This window comes from Salmo salar, chromosome ssa10 (assembly GCF_905237065.1).
Source record: "Salmo salar chromosome ssa10, Ssal_v3.1, whole genome shotgun sequence".
Classification (NCBI taxonomy): Eukaryota; Metazoa; Chordata; class Actinopteri; order Salmoniformes; family Salmonidae; genus Salmo; species Salmo salar.
Window position 1 is genome coordinate 48,771,234 of NC_059451.1, and position 20,432 is coordinate 48,791,665.

Sequence of the window (20,432 nt, forward strand, 5' to 3'; positions counted from 1 at the left end):
TCTTTTAACTGCTAACCCTGAGCAGTGGAGCATGTAGACATCTAATACATAGCCTAACTATTACATGGTACAGAACATCTCTCAGTCCTGGCCCATCTGGAGTAAACACTATGAGTGAGTCTTCAGTTCTAATAAAATCTAATTGTTATGACTTGGACTTTTTCCTCCTTCTCTCGGGGTGAGAGAATGAGAGAATACAGTATGGCACTCATTTCTTTCTCCCTCATCAGTGTTTTCACACATTCCCTGTTGGATTCGGATCCTGGAGTGTTTTGACTCTGTCAAATGGATGGCGACTACGGAATGGTAAAATAAAGAGTTGCCGTATATTGGTGAATGGAAGAGGCAGCCTTAATTAACTAAGGTGTTAGTTACCCAACATTACAAACAACAAACGCAAAAGAAACCTCAAGAATTGAATACATTTAATTGTTATTTAATTCATTGCACATTTACTGAAGTGCAGACTCCTCATACTTACTAATGTAAAGCTTTAGAAAATACAATCTCAGTCATTTCCGACAGTTCTGATTCTGAGTGCTTTTACCTTGGTTGTAAATACAAATATATGGCATATTGACAGGTAAACCCTTTTAATTCATATTTGATGATCATTCTGTAAAGTAAACATTGAAAAAAGGGCAGCATTACATGTCCACATCATAAATATATTCATCCATTTTTTTGTAGGTAGTGGTAGTAGGTATTATTAACGTGATAGGTTTCTGTCTTTCCCCTTTCCCATCCCATGTAAATACTCTTTATGTCATTAATAGTTGAAAGGTCTTTGATAGAATTGGCCCAAAAGTTAAAGTGAAGTACCTGTTGCATAACAAAACCCCATCAACCACTGGCCTTCTCTCTTTCGCGTTGTGCATGCTTCATATTGCACATAAACACTTCACTGCCCCTTTAAAAAGAGTTTTCAACAGGTTTACAATACATAACATTTCTCTCAAATAAAAAAAATAGTTTTAATCGACCGTACACAATACCAAAAACACAGTGCTCTTTCCCAGGTAGTGTATAGTGCTGAGCTCTCTTTACACGCCCTTTCAAGACCCAGCCCTTCCTCTAGTCCACTTCCATCCCATTTCCTCTTCCTGTCCACACCCTTTCCACATGAAGTAGAGGCATCTTCACTGAGGTCTCTCTGCGTGGTACTTCCTGTGTCTATACTTCCCATTCTTCTCCTTGGCCATGTTGATGCAGGCGTTGTGCTTGTTGCTCTGCAGGTGGTTCCAGTATTTCACCAGTTCGTTGGGCTGGAACTGGTGGGAGGTGATGAGGTGGCTGTACTTACAGCTGGAGTAAGACACCCTCCAGTGGTTGAAGAGGAACTCATTGGGCGGCGGCGTGGGGTCGATGCGGAGCTTGGCCAGGCAGATGCCAACGTAAACGTCCTCCAGGTGCAGCCTCCGTATGCTCAGAGATGCCTGGTAGATCCTCTCCGCCATGTCTCCGGAGAACACGTACCCCGTCCCCGAGCAGAAGATGGGGTACCTCTCACTAGGGTACAGCTCAGGAGGCATGTACCACTTGCTGTCCTTGTTGCGGTTGGGCGCGTAGCCCCTCATCAGATAGCCAGTGAAGTAGCTCTGTCTGGGCGGGAGCTCTGGCTTCAGCAGCTTCTGGATGAGATACTCCGTGTTGACAAACATGTCACTGTCTGTCTTCATGACATAGCGCGCTTGGGGGCAGTGGCTGGCCACCCAGTTAATGCCCATCAGGGTTTTGATGGTGAGGTTGTAGTATGTGTCCTGGTAGTCCTGCTGGATGATGTCATTGTGGACCCGGCTCTCCTCCTCGATGGCGGTCTGGGTGTACGAGTCTGAGCTACGCCCCAAACCCAGCAGGAAGAGTCGGACGAAGCTCAGGCCCATGGCCACGCTCTCGTTGCCCCACGTCTGCCGGATGGCATTCCTGGCGTCTGCCTGGCCTGGCTCTGCAGCGATAAGCAGCACCAGGAACGGGGTTCTGTCTCTGCACTTGAAGGGCTGGTTGAGGATGTAGCGATAGGGCTGGGCATTGAGCCTCCCTCCCACGCCCATTTCCTGCTGTAAACTGTTGTTGGCACTCATTGAGTTCTCCAGTCCCGTCACGCCCATCATGGCTCCTCCACCACCGCCCCCCTCAGCCTGCTGGGAGCTGATGTTGAGATGGGGCTTGGGAGACACGTAGCCCGTCTCCTTCCACAGGCTCCGCAGACTCAGGCTCTGGTTTGCTTCGGCCCTGGCCGTGCGGAAGCCCCTGACGGTGTAGGCCAGGGGGTTGTCCCGGGGCCCGGTCCGGCCCGGCAGCCAGTCCTGGTGGCTAAAGAAAAGGAAGAGTGTGAAGAGGAGGGCCAGGGATAGGAGGCCCGCCACGTGGGTCCGGAAGAGCGAGCGCTTCACGGTCCAGGTCATCTTGATGGGGCAGTAGTGCCAACGTCTCCACTGCATGGTGAATCGGCAGGCGGAGGGAACAGGGGGCTGCTGCTGCTCTGGATGGCACGGCGGCGGTCACATTCGATCACGTCAAACATGTGTTTGCCAATAGCCAGAGGGTTATCTGAGCTGGCAGACACGTGGGAGTGAACCTCCTGGCAGAGCTAGTACGGGATGTACTGTACAAGGCCTCCTGGCAGAGCTAGCAAGGGGATACTTGAGGCCCCTCGCGGAGCCAGCAGTGGGATGCTTGGGTCCCGTGGCAGAGCTAGGACAGTGCTGAATTTGTGGCCATGGAGGCAGGTCCCAGGCTCTTCACTGACTCTGCAGACACACCCAGGATCATGCTCCAGGTCTGGGCTCCTTCAGATCAGAGATCGGAGTCACCTCCTCAGTGGATCACCTCTCTTATCTGGGAGGAAAGAACAGAGAAGCAGGCTTGGAAAATGTTCAGAATTCTGCCTACTACTGTAGCATTGTGGGGCGTTGAGCCATATGTCAATTGTTTAAGTTGTAGAGATCTGACTATATTCCCATGAGGAAGAGCAAAGCATATTTAAAATCATTCAGCTTTTTTTATTTTTTTATTTCACCTTTATTTATATATAGCTTTGATGTTGTGTTGTATCTTTGCATTTTCCATCTATTCTTAGTGATGGATGATCAAAGTCATTCAGAATGACTTGTCTATTCAAATATAAAACACCTCTGCTGCACTGCATGAGTAATGTACAGTATAATGTTATGGCATTCACCATGGTAACTGCCTTGGTTGTTGTTTATTTCTGTAGATTCCGGAGAGCAACAAAACCTGACACTCACTTCCACTGGCTTGTGGAAGTGCTACCCTATATGTCTGCTTACTAACCACCCTGCCTGGGGTAGATTGTTAATGGAAGGTGTGTTAAGACAGAGTGAATAATGTGAGATCTTACGTACACAATAACTATGACGAAAGATACTTGTCAACAACCTATTTTTCTTGACTCAAACTATAACGATAACGTTAAATGTGAGGAGACAAGAATTCCAAGTGAAACTAATTGACATTTAATATGACATGGCGCTCCTTTTCATCTGTTTGGTCCAATCAGAAGCACACAGAATCTCCCACACAGCTCCCAGGCGGTCCCTTCAGTCACTCGTCAGTCTTTTGAACAGATGCGAAGCCAGGAAACTTTACTTTTAGCTAACCTCAACTAGAAACAATGTTTACTCTTTCTCTTACTTTCATGGAGGATATTTTTACTTTGATCACGTAAGAAGATCTATATGGGAAAAACGAATGCTATTTGTTAAATATTAGGAGTACAGTAATACTATTTTGTAAAGCTCAAATTCTCTCCTTTTCAAGGAAACCACTCTTATCTACCTGGTTATGATAGGGAGAAAATCAGAGCTGTAAATTGTTTAACCTGTAGCCAAGGATTTATTGCTAATTATGGCTGGCATGGTTACAATCTGCCACAATATCAATGTTTCTAGCTAAGGTATATAAGGGGATAGTAGGCCTAGCTGGACAAGGCTATCTGAATGTGCACATGATGGAAGTTAGAGGTAGCCTAAATATTCATTATTTAATATTAAAAAATGCACTTACTATCATGTGACTAAAATGGCTGACTAAAACAAGACCAAAATTGTCCACGAGTTTTAGCCGACTCATAATAACTAAAACTAACAAACGATTAAATTACTAAAATGTGACTAAGACTAAAAGGTATTTTAAGACTAAAACTAAATATAAAATAGATGTCAAGACGACTGCAATGGCCGATAGGTTGTAGATGCTAGTGGGGAAGGCAGACAGAGGGATGAGCGTGTGCTATGTGTGTGTGTGTGTGTGTGTGTGTGTGTGTGTGTGTGTGTGTGTGTGTGTGTGTGTGTGTGTGTGTGTGTGTGTGTGTGTGTGTGTGTGTGTGTGTGTGCGAGTGTGTGCGTGTGTGCGTGTGTGTGTGTGTGTGTGTGTGTGTGTGTGTGTGAGTGTGTGCGTACGTGTGAGTGTGTGCGTATGTTTGTGCATGTGTGTTGTAACTGTTTATGGTACTGCATATGTGTAATAGGGAGTTGTATACAGTACGTGTTACTGTATACGTCTGGGTGCATGTCCGTGTGTGTAGGGTGTGGCTGTGTACTGGCAACCACCTTCTGATAATTTGAGTTGTGTTTTGCTTTACAGTCTCATACCCATAATTAAAATGGCAGTAAAACAGTAATTACTTAATAATGACCAGCTGTTTTCATTCTTTATGAGTCATTTGAACAACCAGTGCCATGTTCCATTCGACATCAATTAGTTCCCTATTATGAGGAATTATTTTTACCAACTACATTGTTATTACGGTACATCATTTCTCAATATTTACCAACTAAACAACAGCTGGTGAAGTATGAAAACTCCAGGCAGCTAGACTGGTGAGGAGGGAAGGTGAAGTATGAAAACTCCAGACAGCTAGACTGGTGAGGAGAGAAGGTGAAGTATGAAAACTCCAGACAGCTAGACTGGTGAGGAGGGAAGGTGAAGTATGAAAACTCCAGGCAGCTAGACTGGTGAGGAGGGAAGGTGAAGTATGAAAACTCCAGACAGCTAGACTGGTGAGGAGAGAAGGTGAAGTATGAAAACTCCAGGCAGCTAGACTGGTGAGGAGAGAAGGTGAAGTATGAAAACTCCAGGCAGCTAGACTGGTGAGGAGGGAAGGTGAAGTATGAAAACTCCAGGCAGCTAGACTGGTGAGGAGGGAAGGTGAAGTATGAAAACTCCAGACAGCTAGACTGGTGAGGAGAGAAGGTGAAGTATGGAAACTCCAGACAGCTAGACTGGTGAGGAGGGAAGGTGAAGTATGAAAACTCCAGACAGCTAGACTGGTGAGGAGAGAAGGTGAAGTATGAAAACTCCAGGCAGCTAGACTGGTGAGGAGGGAAGGTGAAGTATGAAAACTCCAGACAGCTAGACTGGTGAGGAGAGAAGGTGAAGTATGAAAACTCCAGGCAGCTAGACTGGTGAGGAGGGAAGGTGAAGTATGAAAACTCCAGGCAGCTAGACTGGTGAGGAGGGAAGGTGAAGTATGAAAACTCCAGACAGCTAGACTGGTGAGGAGAGAAGGTGAAGTATGAAAACTCCAGACAGCTAGACTGGTGAGGAGGGAAGGTGAAGTATGAAAACTCCAGACAGCTAGACTGGTGAGGAGAGAAGGTGAAGTATGAAAACTTCAGGCAGCTAGACTGGTGAGGAGGGAAGGTGAAGTATGAAAACTCCAGGCAGCTAGACTGGTGAGGAGGGAAGGTGAAGTATGAAAACTCCAGACAGCTAGACTGGTGAGGAGAGAAGGTGAAGTATGAAAACTCCAGGCAGCTAGACTGGTGAGGAGAGAAGGTGAAGTATGAAAACTCCAGACAGCTAGACTGGTGAGGAGAGAAGGTGAAGTATGAAAACTCCAGGCAGCTAGACTGGTGAGGAGGGAAGGTGAATGCAGACATAGGTGGTAGTGGGGCTGACATATCAACAGCCGACCTAACAAGTACCCATTGACTCCACAGACTGTTTCAGAGGCCTAAAAAGCAGGTAAACACTAGCTATAACAAGGCAGTAAAATGATCCATATGTCTGGTATGTAAACTCCTTAGGGCTTGTGGACTGGGGATGATGGAGGTTGAATGGGATGGTAGGATGGTAGGGGGGCCTCTTGCATATCATCAGCCGGGTCTAATGCCAGAGGCGGAAGTATAAATTGCTGGTTTGCACAACATGATGCTGGCTAACACTACTCTGAGCCGCTCTGGTGAGCCTGTGCCATCAGCCCCCCACTGCTCCGCGCCTCGCCAGCCGGGGAGGAGACGCATCTGTCAAAATGAATTTTCAGGGTCCAGCAAGCAGTGCTGCTGGAGCCCCAGTCAGCCGCCGGCAATAACAGCCTTCACCCGCCATTCACCTTCCACCTCCAGCTTATCAATACCTCGCCTGCCTGCCTCTCTGCCTGCCTGGAGAGAGGCCTCCCTGCCAGCTCTCTCTCTCTCTCTCTGTGTACACACACATACAGTACACAGACATATATACACACACACACACACACACACACACACACACACACACACACACACACACACACACACACACACACACACACACACACACACACACACACACACACACACACACACACACACACACACACACGTTCTCCTGCACACACGTACACACTCAAATGTGCTGACAGATACTGGCAGGAGGAGGCATTTCTCTCCATACAATTGTGACACAAACAGCTCCGTTTCTTTCTGTCTTCCATTCGGTTTGTTTATTAGCGGTTGTTGTGTTCCGCCACATCGGGAAAAAATGGTGTGTTATTTTGTGTTATGATGTGTGATGCTGTGTGAGAGAGAGAGACAGCGAGAGACAGAGAGAGAAAACGCCAACCACACTCGTCCCAATTTTAATTTTCTTGGAGTGTTTGCCCATTCATCACGACGACTGGGTGGGATGGGTGCACGCTAACCTTTTCAGCAGAATGTGCTTACCCTGCGCAGGCAATTACAGCAGAATGAGTGGGGGCCATGGCTGGCTTTGCTTTAAAGGTTAACAGACTTTACATCAGAGCAAATCCAACGCTCCAAAGGTTTCTGTTGTCGCCTATACATGGACCTAATTATCAGGAAGCTAATGCAGAGAGCACACACATGCTGGAACTAACACACACAAATGCAGGAGTGCACACGCATGCATGCACACACACACACACATATGCGGGAGCGCACACACATGCACGCACACAGACTCTATCCATAGGAGAGGAGATGTTGACTTGTTGTTTGTGGAATGACTACACTGTTGTCTAATCCAGTGACAATTTCACATCGTCGGATCAGGCACCAGGCAGGCATCCCTTTGAGTGGCATCCCAGTCATTCTGCTGAACGTGCCACTCCATTCATTTAATTTATTTCCTTGCCTCCCATCACAGTCACTTCCACACTAGCGAATTAGTTACAGCGTTGCTAATTGAGGCCCCAGTTGTTCCACTGCGGTCAATAATCTCAAAGGCTGCATGAAAATATTAGAATCCAGCTAGTGACCGACGCACCTCAAATCTCACCTAGCCTAATGCTAATGCTAGCCACCATTTAATGGTGATATGGAATTAAGTACCAAAGCCTAGATGTCCAAATATTCTATATTTAGTTTTTATTTTCTTGGACAGCCAAACCGAGATCAAAGATTAACATTGTACACAAGTCTTCCAACGTATCAAAGTTCATAGTGCAATATGTTGACGGTGACTTATTATCAGCAGTCATGCCCCTGAGGACTGGAGTTGGCCATCCCTGATGTATATACTGTATATACATAGCTCATCCTAATTTACATACTACTGAACATACCATTTTCTGTCCAAATGATATACTGTCTAAACACACCACGTATTTATATTGTGGATTCTGACACATGTTCACTGTAATGTATCTACTGTGGGTTGTTATTTCCTGATTTCTTGCCGTGATAATTTTATGTGTGTATTTGTATTGTATTTGCAAGACATTCTACTGCCCTGTTGGAGCTAGTAACACAAGACATTCTACTGTACTGTTGGAGCTAGTAACACAAGACATTCTACTGCCCTGTTGGAGCTAGTAACACAAGACATTCTACTGCCCTGTTGGAGCTAGTAACACAAGACATTCTACTGCCCTGTTGGAGCTAGTAACACAAGACATTCTACTGTACTGTTGGAGCTAGTAACACAAGACATTCTACTGCCCTGTTGGAGCTAGTAACACAAGACATTCTACTGCCCTGTTGGAGCTAGTAACACAAGACATTCTACTGCCCTGTTGGAGCTAGTAACACAAGACATTCTACTGCCCTGTTGGAGTTAGTAACACAAGCATTTCACTGCACCTGCTGTAACACTTGCAAATCTGTATACGTGACCAATAAACTTTGATTTGATAACTGCAAGCCTCGACAGAGTATCGATCGCTCTTTGTTTCATAGTTGTCATTGGCACTCTGTCAAAGGCCTTCTGATATTTAATAGGGAGCTGCGTGCTGTTTGTATATAGAGGCCAAAACAAAGATGTTGGCAAAACAAAGGTCTCTGGACGTTAATGTTTTATTTGACTGTATACCAGACAGATACTGCTGGCATCCGCCCAGCTGATCATTCAACTAGACTGGGATTTGTTTTTAAGACACAAATTTTACTATTCGCAGGTACATAGACCATTACTGGGATATGTGTTTTGATAAAGCGTTCTCACAAATCTGCAATATGTGTACAAGTTAAGGCCTAGATTAAATCAGATCAGAAGTTAACCGACGATAGCCGACACCCACATTGCTGATGTCTGGGCGGTGTTGGAGCTGTCAAATCCTGTGGGCTCCTGAGTGGCGTAGCGGTCTAAGGCACTGCATCTCAGTGCAAGAGGTGTCACTACAGTCCCTGGTGTGAATCCAGGCTGTATCACATCAGGCCGTGATTGCGAGTCCCATATAGGGCAGCGCACAATTGGCCCAGCGATGTCCGCGTTTGTCCGGGGTAGGCCATCATTGTAAATAAGAATTTGTTCTCAACTGACTTGCCAAGTTAAATAAAAAATTTAAATAAAATTCAAAAGATCTAATAGATTCCTTTCAAAATCCGACATATTATGGATAAACGTCTATTTTTGATGCATTAATTCAGCATGGTTACAGGGTTAAAGGTTAACAGTTTAGGTACTCATTCTGAGTGGTTAAGGTTAGGACTTTGGTTCACCCAGTGCTGGCCAATCATTGTTCTTTTATTTTTATATCTACGTTCTCAGGACCTTTTCAAACGTCTGGAATTCAAAGTCTATTTCTAGTGATCAGGCTGGTCAAATCGGTTTACATCTCACATTCCAGTGTTCCAACTTGTAAACAAGGCTGCATGGAATTTCTGTTCATGCGACTAAGTGCAGCCAATCGCAATGTTTACTTTAGGTATAATGCCAGGAGCCTCTTTTGGATTTGACAGCTCTAACATAGTTCCACCTCCGACACCACCAAAACAACTGCTATGCGGATGTTTGCTAAAGCGGATCTGATTTAATAGAACCCTAAGACTGTAGCACAATGCTATGGCTGCATTCCCCAATTGTTACATCCAGACTCATTCATAGTCAGTCTGAGGCCAAAGCATTGAGCAGGTAGCACAGCTAACACAGTTTACACTAAACTTTAACACACGCTTTGTTCCTAAGAATAGCTTTAATGGTCTTTCCATCCGGTGCTGGCTTCTAACAGAAATAACTAAACTACAATCTAAAGTCTTCATCTCCCTTCCTGTGTGTGTGTGTGTGTGTGTGTGTGTGTGTGTGTGTGTGTGTGTGTGTGTGTGTGTGTGTGTGTGTGTGTGTGTGTGTGTGTGTGTGTGTGTGTGTGTGTGTGTGTGTGTGTGTGTGTGTGTGGCTGCTCCAGAACGGGTCTAAAGGAATTAGTGAAATCTCATGCTGTACCCTCAGACTCCTTCGCTCTCACATATAAAGGCTTTGATTTTAATCTGTTGTCATGGTTATAAATAACTTAGCGGCTTGTTATTACCATCATCCTTTTAGAGCGGAACAACCTTTACAGCCATGTTCAAGTATTGTAAGCCTATTGTAAGCACTGGGCACAGACGTCAATTTAACATCTATTCCACGTCATTTCATTGAAATGACGTGGAAATAATGTTGATTCAACCAGTGTGTGTCCAGTGGGGTGTATTTGAGTCTGATTGAATTTACTCAGCTTCCTTTGTAGTTTTCCATTCTGTCCTCTGTCAGTTGAGTTCTCAGGTTCCTGTTAAGATATTCCATTTTTTTTAAACATAAGGAATGTCCTGGGAATTGCAGGCTATGCTTCCTTTAGAGTGAGTATTCTTTTAATATGAGGTGCTGGTAAATGGACACCTTCACTCTCTTTCACCACTCAATGGACCTGGAGGATCCGGTCAAGACCTCTCTCTCTCTCTCTCTCTCTCTCTCTGGACAAACAGGGTTGTAAATGGGTTAATGTTACTGGATAGACAGGGTTGTGAATGGGTTAATGTTACTGGACAGACAGGGTTGTGAATGGGTTAATGTTACTGGACAGACAGGGTTGTGAATGGGTTAATGTTACTGTATAGACAGGGTTGTGAATGGGTTAATGTTACTGGATAGACAGGGTGTTTCTACACTTCATGGCCGAGGCGCTGGTCAAATCTAGGCCAGGCCACCCGAGCCTCCCTGCACACAAACCCTTATCTAATGTACTCATCACCATATCGGATGCCTGCTTATCAAATCATATTCAGCCGTAGCAACTCAGAGGGATTTTGTGATTCTGTATTAGTAGTTGTGAGTTATACAGCAAACCCTCAGAATGGGTGACGCTTGGTAAGAATTGTGCGAATAAAAGAGAATACGTGATTTGAGTTGGACTGCATGGTGGGCAATGGTATGCAGGTGAAGCTGCTGTGTTGAGCTGTGTGTGTGTCTCATCAGTTACACTGCTGTGTTGGGGCTGTGTGTGTGACTCATCAGTTACACTGCTGTGTTGGGGCTGTGTGTGTGTCTCATCAGTCAAACTGCTGTGTTGGGGCTGTGTGTGTGTCTCATCAGTTAAACTGCTGTGTTGGGGTTGTGTATGTCTCATCAGTTAAATTGCTGTGTTGGGGCTGTGTGTATGTCTCATCAGTTAAATTGCTGTGTTGGGGCTGTGTGTGTGTCTCATCAGTTAAATTGCTGTGTTGGGGCTGTGTGTATGTCTCATCAGTTAAACTGCTGTGTTGGGGTTGTGTGTGTCTCAGGTACACTGCTGTGTTGGGGCTGTGTGTGTGTGTGTCTTTTTCATGATGTGCTTTAAAAAAGAGATCCTATCAAAGTTTCATAGTCCAGGGGCCGCCCCATGAAGAGCCAAACCCCATGCATTTTAAATATCCACCTCAGCAATTAGCTTTCCCGATGCATCTGGGCTGGTGTGCCAACTTCCCAGTCAGTGGGATGGACATGATGCATGGGGTTAGAGACAGTGTTAATTGAATTGGATCAATGAGATCTGCCCGGCGTGCCAGCATCAATCATTGGATCAGCCAGGTAATGTTTTTGAGAGGTCTGGAAACAACAGAGCTGTAAGCCTGGCTATGCTGAGGGAAGAGGATGGATAGATGGATGTGAGAGAGAGAGAGGAGGATGGATAGATGGATGTGTGAGAGAGAGGGGGAGATGATGGAAAGAGAAGACTGGATTGGGGGAGGTTGAGTGCCAGAGCTGATGAAACATGTAGTACTGTACATACCTCCTCCTGCAGCTGGCAGACGGACTGTGTGGTTGCTGGTGCCGTCTGTCGGCACACTCGGTACGCCATCACTGTTCCTCTTCTCTGGAATCTGGGGTAATGTACTCTTCCACCCTGTCTGCCTAATGGATTATTGTTGGCGTAACATCCGTCCATCTGTCACAGTGCATTCCAGAGTCTCCGTCATCTCCTCTCCTCCTCTGCGTCACCAAGCCTTTCGGTTTAGGGCTCTTTCTTTCCTCTCTTCCTCCTCCCCTTTCCTCTTCTTGATCCTTGGTCTCAGTTATGCACTACAGCCCCCCTCTCTTTTTTCCTATCTCTCCAATGGTCTCTCTCTCTCTCTCCCTCTCTCTGTCTCTCTTCCTCTCCCCACTTCCCTTTTGCAATGTGTCCGAAAATAAAACGGAAGCCTTCACCTTGCCTTGTGTTTTCTGTTCTCTGCTCCGGTGTGCATGTATTCTTCTCAGGCTGCTCCGCTAAAAGAAAGCAGTAAGAGACGGCAGAGCTGTGTTGATAGTGCTGTGGCTAGTCCCGCATGTTGCTAGGCAGTCTGATGGAGAGAGACAGAGAGGGAGGGAGCGCTCAGAGTTTCTGAAAATGGCTGCAGAAGAACATGATCCTGAGTCTCGAGGAAGAAAACACTCCTCCCTCTCTCTTCCTTTCACTTTCTCTCTCCCTCTCTCTGTCCAGCTCCTGTCCTCTCCTCTCGGCTGGGCTTCGTTGTTTTGCAGCAGGAGGAGAATCAGCCGCTGTAGTGTGAAGGCTCAGGCAGAGGAAGGGGGGGGGGCATCCCACGTGACCCACTTAGAATTCACTCCCCCCTTCTCTCCGTCCTCCCCTTACCAACCCATCCCCCTTTCTCTGAGAGAAAAAAAGGGATTGAACTGTGTGGGCTTGGTGGATGGAGAGAGTGAGAAAGAGAGCTAGAGAGAAGGGCCAGTGGTTTCTGGTTTTATGATTACAGATGTGGTGTTCAGCATTGTGCAACCTTTGAGGATCTTTTAAAATATGAAAGAAAAACAGGAACAGGGTAAAATCTGTACGCTGTGTTAATTATTAGTCAATGAATAATGAACTCTTTGTTTGGTTTGTTTGTGATATTTCCATATATCCGTATGCTTCAGATGACACAGACCTAAAGGATTCAGAAAGTTCCATATGTTTATGCATAGTACGTGAGGCTAGAATCATCAGGCTAGAATCATCAGGCTAGAATCATCAAGCTAGAATCATCAGGCTAGAATCATCAAGCTAGAATCATCAGGCTAGAATCATGAGGCTAGAATCATGAGGCTAGAATCATGAGGCTAGAATCATCAGGCTTGAATCATCAGGCTAGAATCATCAGGCTAGAATCATCAGGCTAAAATCATCAGGCTAGAATAATCAGGCTAGAATCATCAGGTTAGAATCATGAGGCTAGAATCATCATGCTAGAATGCTGGAATACAAAGGGAGTTCCTGTACTGTGAGATGGACTGTTGTTCTGAGAAAGGGAGTTCCTGTACTGTTTGATGGACTGTTGTTCTGAGAAAGGGAGTTCCTGTACTGTGAGATGGACTGTTGTTCTGAGAAAGGGAGTTCCTGTACTGTTTGATGGACTGTTGTTCTGAGAAAGGGAGTTCCTGTACTGTGTGATGGACTGTTGTTCTGAGAAAGGGAGTTCCTGTACTGTGAGATGGACTGTTGTTCTGAGAAAGGGAGTTCCTGTAGTGTGTGATGGACTGTTGTTCTGAGAAAAGGAGTTCCTGTACTGTGTGATGGATTGTTTTTCTGCTATCATCACCTTTGTCACTCTGTCTTTTATTTTATTTTCTTTGTCACCTCTCTTCTCCTCTCTCCCTTTACTCCATCAAACACCCCTGAACCCAGACAGACAGACAGACAGACAGACAGACAGACAGACAGACAGACAGACAGACAGACAGACAGACAGACAGACAGACAGACAGACAGACAGACAGACAGACAGACTTCCTGCAGCGCCTCAATGAAGCACAACCAATCTTATTAACACTGCTGTTCATGAATAAGTAAAAATCGAACACATCTTTGTTTCCTCACACATATTTTACAACTTGACAACCTAGTGAACCCTCGTTGTCTGATTCTTCACGTACAGTAACTCTGTGGTGCAGTAAAGTAGCCTACTAGTCTACAGGAGAGCGGTGTGATGCAGATGGGATCCTCTCCATGTAAAGTGAGTGAGCCACCAGGAGCAGGTTTCTGCGGTGCCACTGGGCCAAAGGAACACTGGAAATATTGTAAGGTATCTCTGCGGCATGGTGGAGGGACTCAATTATTAATAGGAGGCCTCTGGTTGACAGCACTGCTTTGGAGATCATTAACTGCAGGTTGAAGTTTATTGTCATGCATCTTGTCCTGGAGGCAGAATCAAGTGATTTCCATTAGATGGCCCAGCTGCAAAGTTAAAATTGGCTCTGTTGCAAAAAGTCATGAAAACAAAAATAAGCTTTTTAAGGTTAGGGCCAGGCATTAGGGTTACCAGTGTGGTTAAGGTTAAGGTTATGTTGTATGACTTTGTGGCTGTGCCAGCTAGTGACCGCTCTGCAGAGCTGCCTCCAGAACAACATTCATGACAAAAAACACTAACCTGCCCAGTAGCCCTGCTACCTGGCCAGGGAGAGGGTATTTATCAGAAGAAAGCAATGCTGTGTGGGTGATTGATTGCCCCTTAGCTGCTAGGTTACAGGCAGTGCCTCGGTGCATTAATATCATGTGGCATCTATTAGATAGGTGACTTCCTGGACGCGTCTGGCTTGGCTGGCCAATGGAAACAGCTAGCTTATCAACATTTTAAATTGTCATCATTAACTGTCTGCACTCGGGCATTATACTCTCACACAGGTGCTCTCTCACTTTCTTTATAGCTTGTTTCTTTCACATAAATGCTCACATAGGTTGTTGTACATTAGAAGACGTATCAACTCAGCAGATGCTATGGACACACACCAGCTTGCTGAGCTGTCACGTTCTGGTCATTGATTTGATTTGATTGATCTTATTTGGTCATTCAAATTACACATGAAGCTGCCTCCGTTGCAACCCAACATTAGGCTACATATTTAAATGTGCGTTATACATTATCTTCAATTAGCAACAGTTAATCTGTTATTTATTCCATGTGTAACTCTGTGTTGTTGTATGTGTCGAATTGCTACGCTTTATCTTGGTCAGGTCGCAGTTGCAAATGAGAACTTGTTCTCAACTAGCCTACCTGGTTAAATAAAGGTGAAATAAATAAATAAATAAAATCTAGATTGAAGAAAAAAAATGTCTTTATGGAGTTGAATTCTGGACTCCCCCCACTACTGAGGCATTGTATGAATAAACATAGCTACAACAGCTTTTAGTGCGATTAAGTTCTTGTTTTAGTGTTTTCTTCCTCTGGAGCTCTAATCCACCTGTTTGAGCCTTGTGTCTTCCTGGGTAGAAGCAGTATTACAGAGTTTACTAACATAAGGTCAGAGGAGGTATGGCTCTTTTCAGACAATAAGGCTACACGCTGTCAAAAAAGACTAACAACTAGTGCCAGGGACTAAATGTTATAGCTAGTTCATAGACCGATCTCAATATAGACAAAATCTGTTTTTTGAATGGTGAGTCTAAGTCACGACCATTCCTTTTCTCTGCAAAGCAATAAGTTAAAATACAAATGGCCCCTACAATCTACAATCATAACAATCTGAAAACACCTTTTCATTTGAATAAATTCCAATTTCTATGCTTTCTGTCATGGCCATTTCTGCATATTGGCAAAGGCTGAAAAGAACTGTACAATAAAACAGCAAATAATGATGTTATTCTATCTACTTTTTAAACATTTTAGAAATCAACATTTTTCCCAAATGTTTATACTTCATTTGTTGGCATTTTTCTAATTCTCTCCAAAGTGCCTTTCTTTTTTGGGGTTTCTTTAGTAGACTTCACATCCATTCAGTTTGTTTCTCTCTCTCAGACATTACCTGAGGACCAAAGACCGTTAACTTGACTTCCTGCGAAGGCGTTAAGGTGGTATTACTTCCCTTTAAGAGTGCAGATTCAATATCCTGTAGCACAGCCTCAAGTATGGTGATGTCTCATAATCTCTGTGTCCTCAGACTTATGCTGTAGATGTTTCAGAAGCTCTGTGTCCTCAGACTTATGCCTTAGATGTCTCAGAATCTCTGTGTCCTCAGACTTATGCTGTAGATGTTTCAGAAGCTCTGTGTCAGCCATAGATTCTTCATCAGAGACACTAATTGAGCACTGCCAGGCAAGACAAAAAAAAACAATGTTTTCGTGCAAATTGGATTCATTTAATCAATAAATCAATGTTTATTCTGTGAAATAATACTGTGAATACAGTAATTTAGTCTTGTTAATATGTTTCTGATAGTTGCTCAATTAAATTCTTATAAAAAATTACAATTTCAGTCTTAAACTATGCAGAATCACCTTTTTCAAGCATAATCATAGAATAACTGACTGGAGATTGAAAGCTTCCAGGTGTAGCCTGTGTGGATTCGGGACGAGGGTTCTTTGTTGAAATTTAATTGATCTATGTTATCGTAGCAAAACTAGAATGATTTCTACTGTAAGTCTAGCTTCAGAACCTATCAAACTGTTACTCTTGTCTGGGTTTTTATTTCCAATATATACGGTACTATAAGATGTGTATGTCTATAGCAAGTGTGGAAAAACATATTGGATCAATTTGCTGTTAATTCTATGGAGTTCATTCATATTTCATTCCCCTCCTCTAGCTGCCTCAGTCTCTGTCACATGGGGCTTTTTAACATCAAGAGAAGAGACGAAAGAAGACAGATTTTATTATGCTAATAGAAAGGCATGTAGGACAGAGCAGAGCATCTCATATTGTTAGCAGGCTGCTACAATAACAAGCCCAGAACACTATTGTATGGTGGCCTCAATGTGACAAACCTTTTTCAAATTTTTCTCAAACCTTTGACTATATACCGGAGGAAGTGAATTGGTTGATAGGAATATATGAATGCTATGTTTCGTTATTATAGACTTTCTCCTTGTCATAATGTAACATGCATATTTTCCTTATTTAAAATCATACAAATCCCAAAATATCTGTCAGAACCTTTCCGTACTCTCTTCCCCCTTATGATCCATTTCTTCACTTCCTGTTTAGAGGAATCACAGACTCAAGATTAATCATACCGCAGTCCCCATTGCTCATTATGTTCCTGAAAAACAATATCATGGGAAAGGTACACAATATATTATAAGTTACACTTGTCATAACACTTACAATGGCCTCACAAGTTATATTTTCAGTTCCTGTCTTCACCAGTTACCAAACACTTCAGCCCAGTCCATCTCTCTCTCCCATTTCTCTGTGAGACGATGAAGGAAATCCATTTCATTAGTAATTGACTTGAGAAGAAGTGCAGTGGGGGAGAACGGAGAAACGGAGCAGTGGTCTGGTTGTTTGACTAACGGAGCCCTCTCAGTGGGTGTGATGGTGGCGTGATGGGTAAAACTCAGAAGTCAGCTATCACTTTGAAACATGCTGGTCCTTATCTCTGTCACAGGGCCTAATAGAGTAATGAATCAACATAAAGCCTGCCTGGGCCTCTCCTAAACGGACCGTTGCTCCTCGACGAACAGCATAGCCATAGTCCCACCGACATTGCCTTAGTAAGCATATTGTCTGGGTGGGTTTGGGGATTTGGGGAGTTCACCTACCTGAGTTGTGTCTGTGGCTGTAGTAGCTGTCCACACATGGCTAGACGGGATCTGACCCAGCATTTATGAAATGGACCCACGTTTGTGCCTTGAGAGTAAAATACTTTATTTCAATGTTTCAATGTTGAGAAATGATGATGAAGAGATGCTCGGTGTATGGATAATATGCAGAGGCTGGCATTGACAAGAGAACTCGCCAAATGTGTCTGCTAGGTACACAAGAATGACAAATTAAGAATTAGCCTGGTCGATGTATTCAAGTGGCAGACAGACAGAGGCTGCATTGTGCAGGGCTTATTGGGTGTTGAAAGATTCCAATGGAAGCTATTTGGCCTTCAGTAGTTTGAAAATGTCATTTTTTTCCCCCACATGGTGTATTAGAATGATTCTGTTTCACAATGCAGTTATTCACCCAACCATAACGATAATTCTTTGCAACATGTAGGTCAACTGTACATCAATCGATTACTTCACTCAATGTGAAAATACACAATGGCCTACTCTTTTAAACTGGACATTTTTGCGTCTTCATTCGTCTTTCAATAGTCCTTTCTTTTTCAAAAGCTGAAGAACATACACACGTCTAGGTACGTTTTGCAGGTGCTAGAGTTAAAGTTATATTACAGCTGAAGTTGGAAGTTTACATACACTTAGGTTGGAGTCATTAAAATTCATTTTTCAACCACCCATTTTCTTGTTAACAAACTATAGTTTTGGCAAGTCGGTTAGGACATCTACTTTGTGCATGACACAAGTCGTTTTTCCAACAATTGTTTACAGACAGATTATTTCACTTGTAATTCACTGAATCACAATTCCAATGGGTCAGAAGTTTACATACAATAAGTTGACTGTGCCTTTAAACAGCTTCAAAAATTCCTAGAAAATTATGTCATGGCTTTAGAAGCTTCTGATAGGCTAATTGACATCATTTGACTCAATTGGAGGTGTACCTGTGGATGTATTTCAAGGCCTAGTTTCAAACGCAGTGCCTATTTGCTTGATGTCATTGGAAAATCTAAAGAAATCAGCCAAGACCTCAGAAAAAAAAATCGTAGACCTTCACAAGTCTGGTTCATCCTTGGGAGCAATTTCCAAACGCCTGAATATATCACATTCATCTGTACAAACAACAGTACGCAAGTGTAAACACCATGGGACCACGCAGGCGTCATATTGCTCAGGAAGGAGACACATTCTGTCTCCTAGAGGTGAACGTACTTTGATGAAAAAAGTGCAAATCAATCCCAGAACAACAGCAAAGGACCTTGTGAAGATTCTGGAGGAAACAGGTTCAAAGTATCTATATCCTCAGTAAAACGAGTACCATATCGACATAACCTGAAAGGCCACTCAGCAAGGAAGAAGCCACTGCTCTAAAACCGCCATTAAAAAGTCAGACTATGGTTTGCAGCTGCACATGGGGACAAAGATTGTGCTTTTTGGAGAAATGTCATCTGGTCTGATGATTAAAAAAATAGAACTGTTTGGCCATAAGACCATCGTTATGTTTGGAGGAAAAAGGGGGAGGCTTGCAAGCCGGAGAACACCATCCCAACCGTGAAGCACGAGGGTGGCAGGATCATGTTGTGGGGCTGCTTTGCTGCAGGAGGGACTGGTGCACTTCACAAAATAGATGGCATGATGAGGGAGGAAAATTATGTGGATATATTGAAGCAACATGTCAAGACACCAGTCAGGAAGTTAAAGCTTGGGTCACAAATGGGTCTTCCAAATGGACAATAACCCCAAGTATACTTCCAAAGTTGTGGAAAAATGGCTTAAGGACAACAAAGTCAAGGTATTGGCGTGGCCATCACAAAGCCCTGACCTCAATCCTATAGAAAATGTGTGGGCAGAACTGAAAAAGTGTGTGCGAGCAAGGAGGCCGACAAACCTGACTCAGTTACACCAGCTCTGTCAGGAGGAATGGGCCAAAATTCACCCAACTTATTGTGGGAAGCTTGTGGAAGGCTACCTGAAATGTTTGACCCAAGTTAAACAATTTAAAGGCAACGCTACCAAATACTAATTGAGTGTATGTAAACTTCTGACCCACTAGGAATGTGAAGAAAGAAATAAAAGCTGAAATAAATCATTCTCTCTACTATTATTCTGACATTTCACATTCTTAAAATAAAGTGGTGATCCTAACTGACCTAAGACAGGGAATTGTAACTAGGATTAAATGTCAGCAATTGTGAAAAACTGAGTTTAAAGGTATTTGGTTTAGGTGTATGTAAACCTCTGACTTCCACTGTATATAGTTATAGGTTTTTTATAATATGTAATTCTATTATATAGTCATAGTTATCCTCTCTGGGCTAGGCGGGACGAATTCGTCCCACCTACGTAACAGCCACTTGCAGCCTGTGGCGCGATTTTCAAAACCTTAAAAATCCTATTACTTCAATTTCTCAAACATATGACTATTTTACAGCTATTTAAAGACAAGACTCTCGTTAATCTAACCACACTGTCCGATTTCAAAAAGGCTTTACAACGAAAGCAAAACATTAGATTATGTCAGCAGAGTACCAAGCCAGAAATAATCAGACACCCATTTTTCAAGCCAGCATATAATGTCACCAAAACCCAGAAGACAGCTAAATGCAGCACTCACCTTTGATGATCTTCATCAGATGACAACCCTAGGACATTATGTTATACAATACATGCATGTTTTGTTCAATCAAGTTCATATTTATATCAAAAAACAGCTTTTTACATTAGCATGTGACGTTCAGAACTAGCAAACTTCCGGGGAATTCGCTAACATTTTACTAAATTACTCACGATAAACGTTCACAAAAAGCATAACAATTATTTTAAGAATTATAGATACAGACCTCCTCTATGCACTCGATATGTCCGATTTTAAAATAGCTTTTTGGTGAAAGCACATTTTGCAATATTCTAAGTACATAGCCCAGGCATCACGGGCTCGCTTATTTAGACACCCGGCAAGTTTAGCACTCACCATAATCATATTTACTATTATAAAAGTTTG

The 20,432-nt window shown here is 43.6% G+C and overlaps 1 protein-coding gene and 1 long non-coding RNA gene across 2 annotated transcripts; both read right to left on the reverse strand.

Annotated features, from left to right (window-relative positions):
* Window positions 1–410: 410 nt before the first annotated feature.
* LOC106560555 (beta-1,3-galactosyltransferase 2) lies at window positions 411–12,478 on the reverse strand. Its single transcript, XM_014123549.2, has 2 exons — window positions 11,702–12,478; window positions 411–2,838 (listed from the first exon to the last, which is right to left on the reverse strand). Exon 2 carries the CDS (start codon window positions 2,439–2,441, stop codon window positions 1,140–1,142), a length of 1,302 nt encoding a protein of 433 aa, XP_013979024.2. The 5' UTR covers window positions 2,442–2,838; window positions 11,702–12,478; the 3' UTR covers window positions 411–1,139.
* A 4,038-nt stretch (window positions 12,479–16,516) lies between these two features.
* Window positions 16,517–17,197, reverse strand: LOC123724420 (uncharacterized). Its single transcript, XR_006756960.1, has 2 exons — window positions 16,986–17,197; window positions 16,517–16,857 (listed from the first exon to the last, which is right to left on the reverse strand). It is a non-coding gene; the product is annotated as an uncharacterized lncRNA (long non-coding RNA).
* Window positions 17,198–20,432: the final 3,235 nt, after the last annotated feature.

Coding starts and splice junctions, on each gene's coding strand:
- LOC106560555 (XM_014123549.2), bottom strand. CDS start 2,441: ATGCAGTGGAGACGTTGGCACTACTGCCCCATCAAGATGACCTGGACC.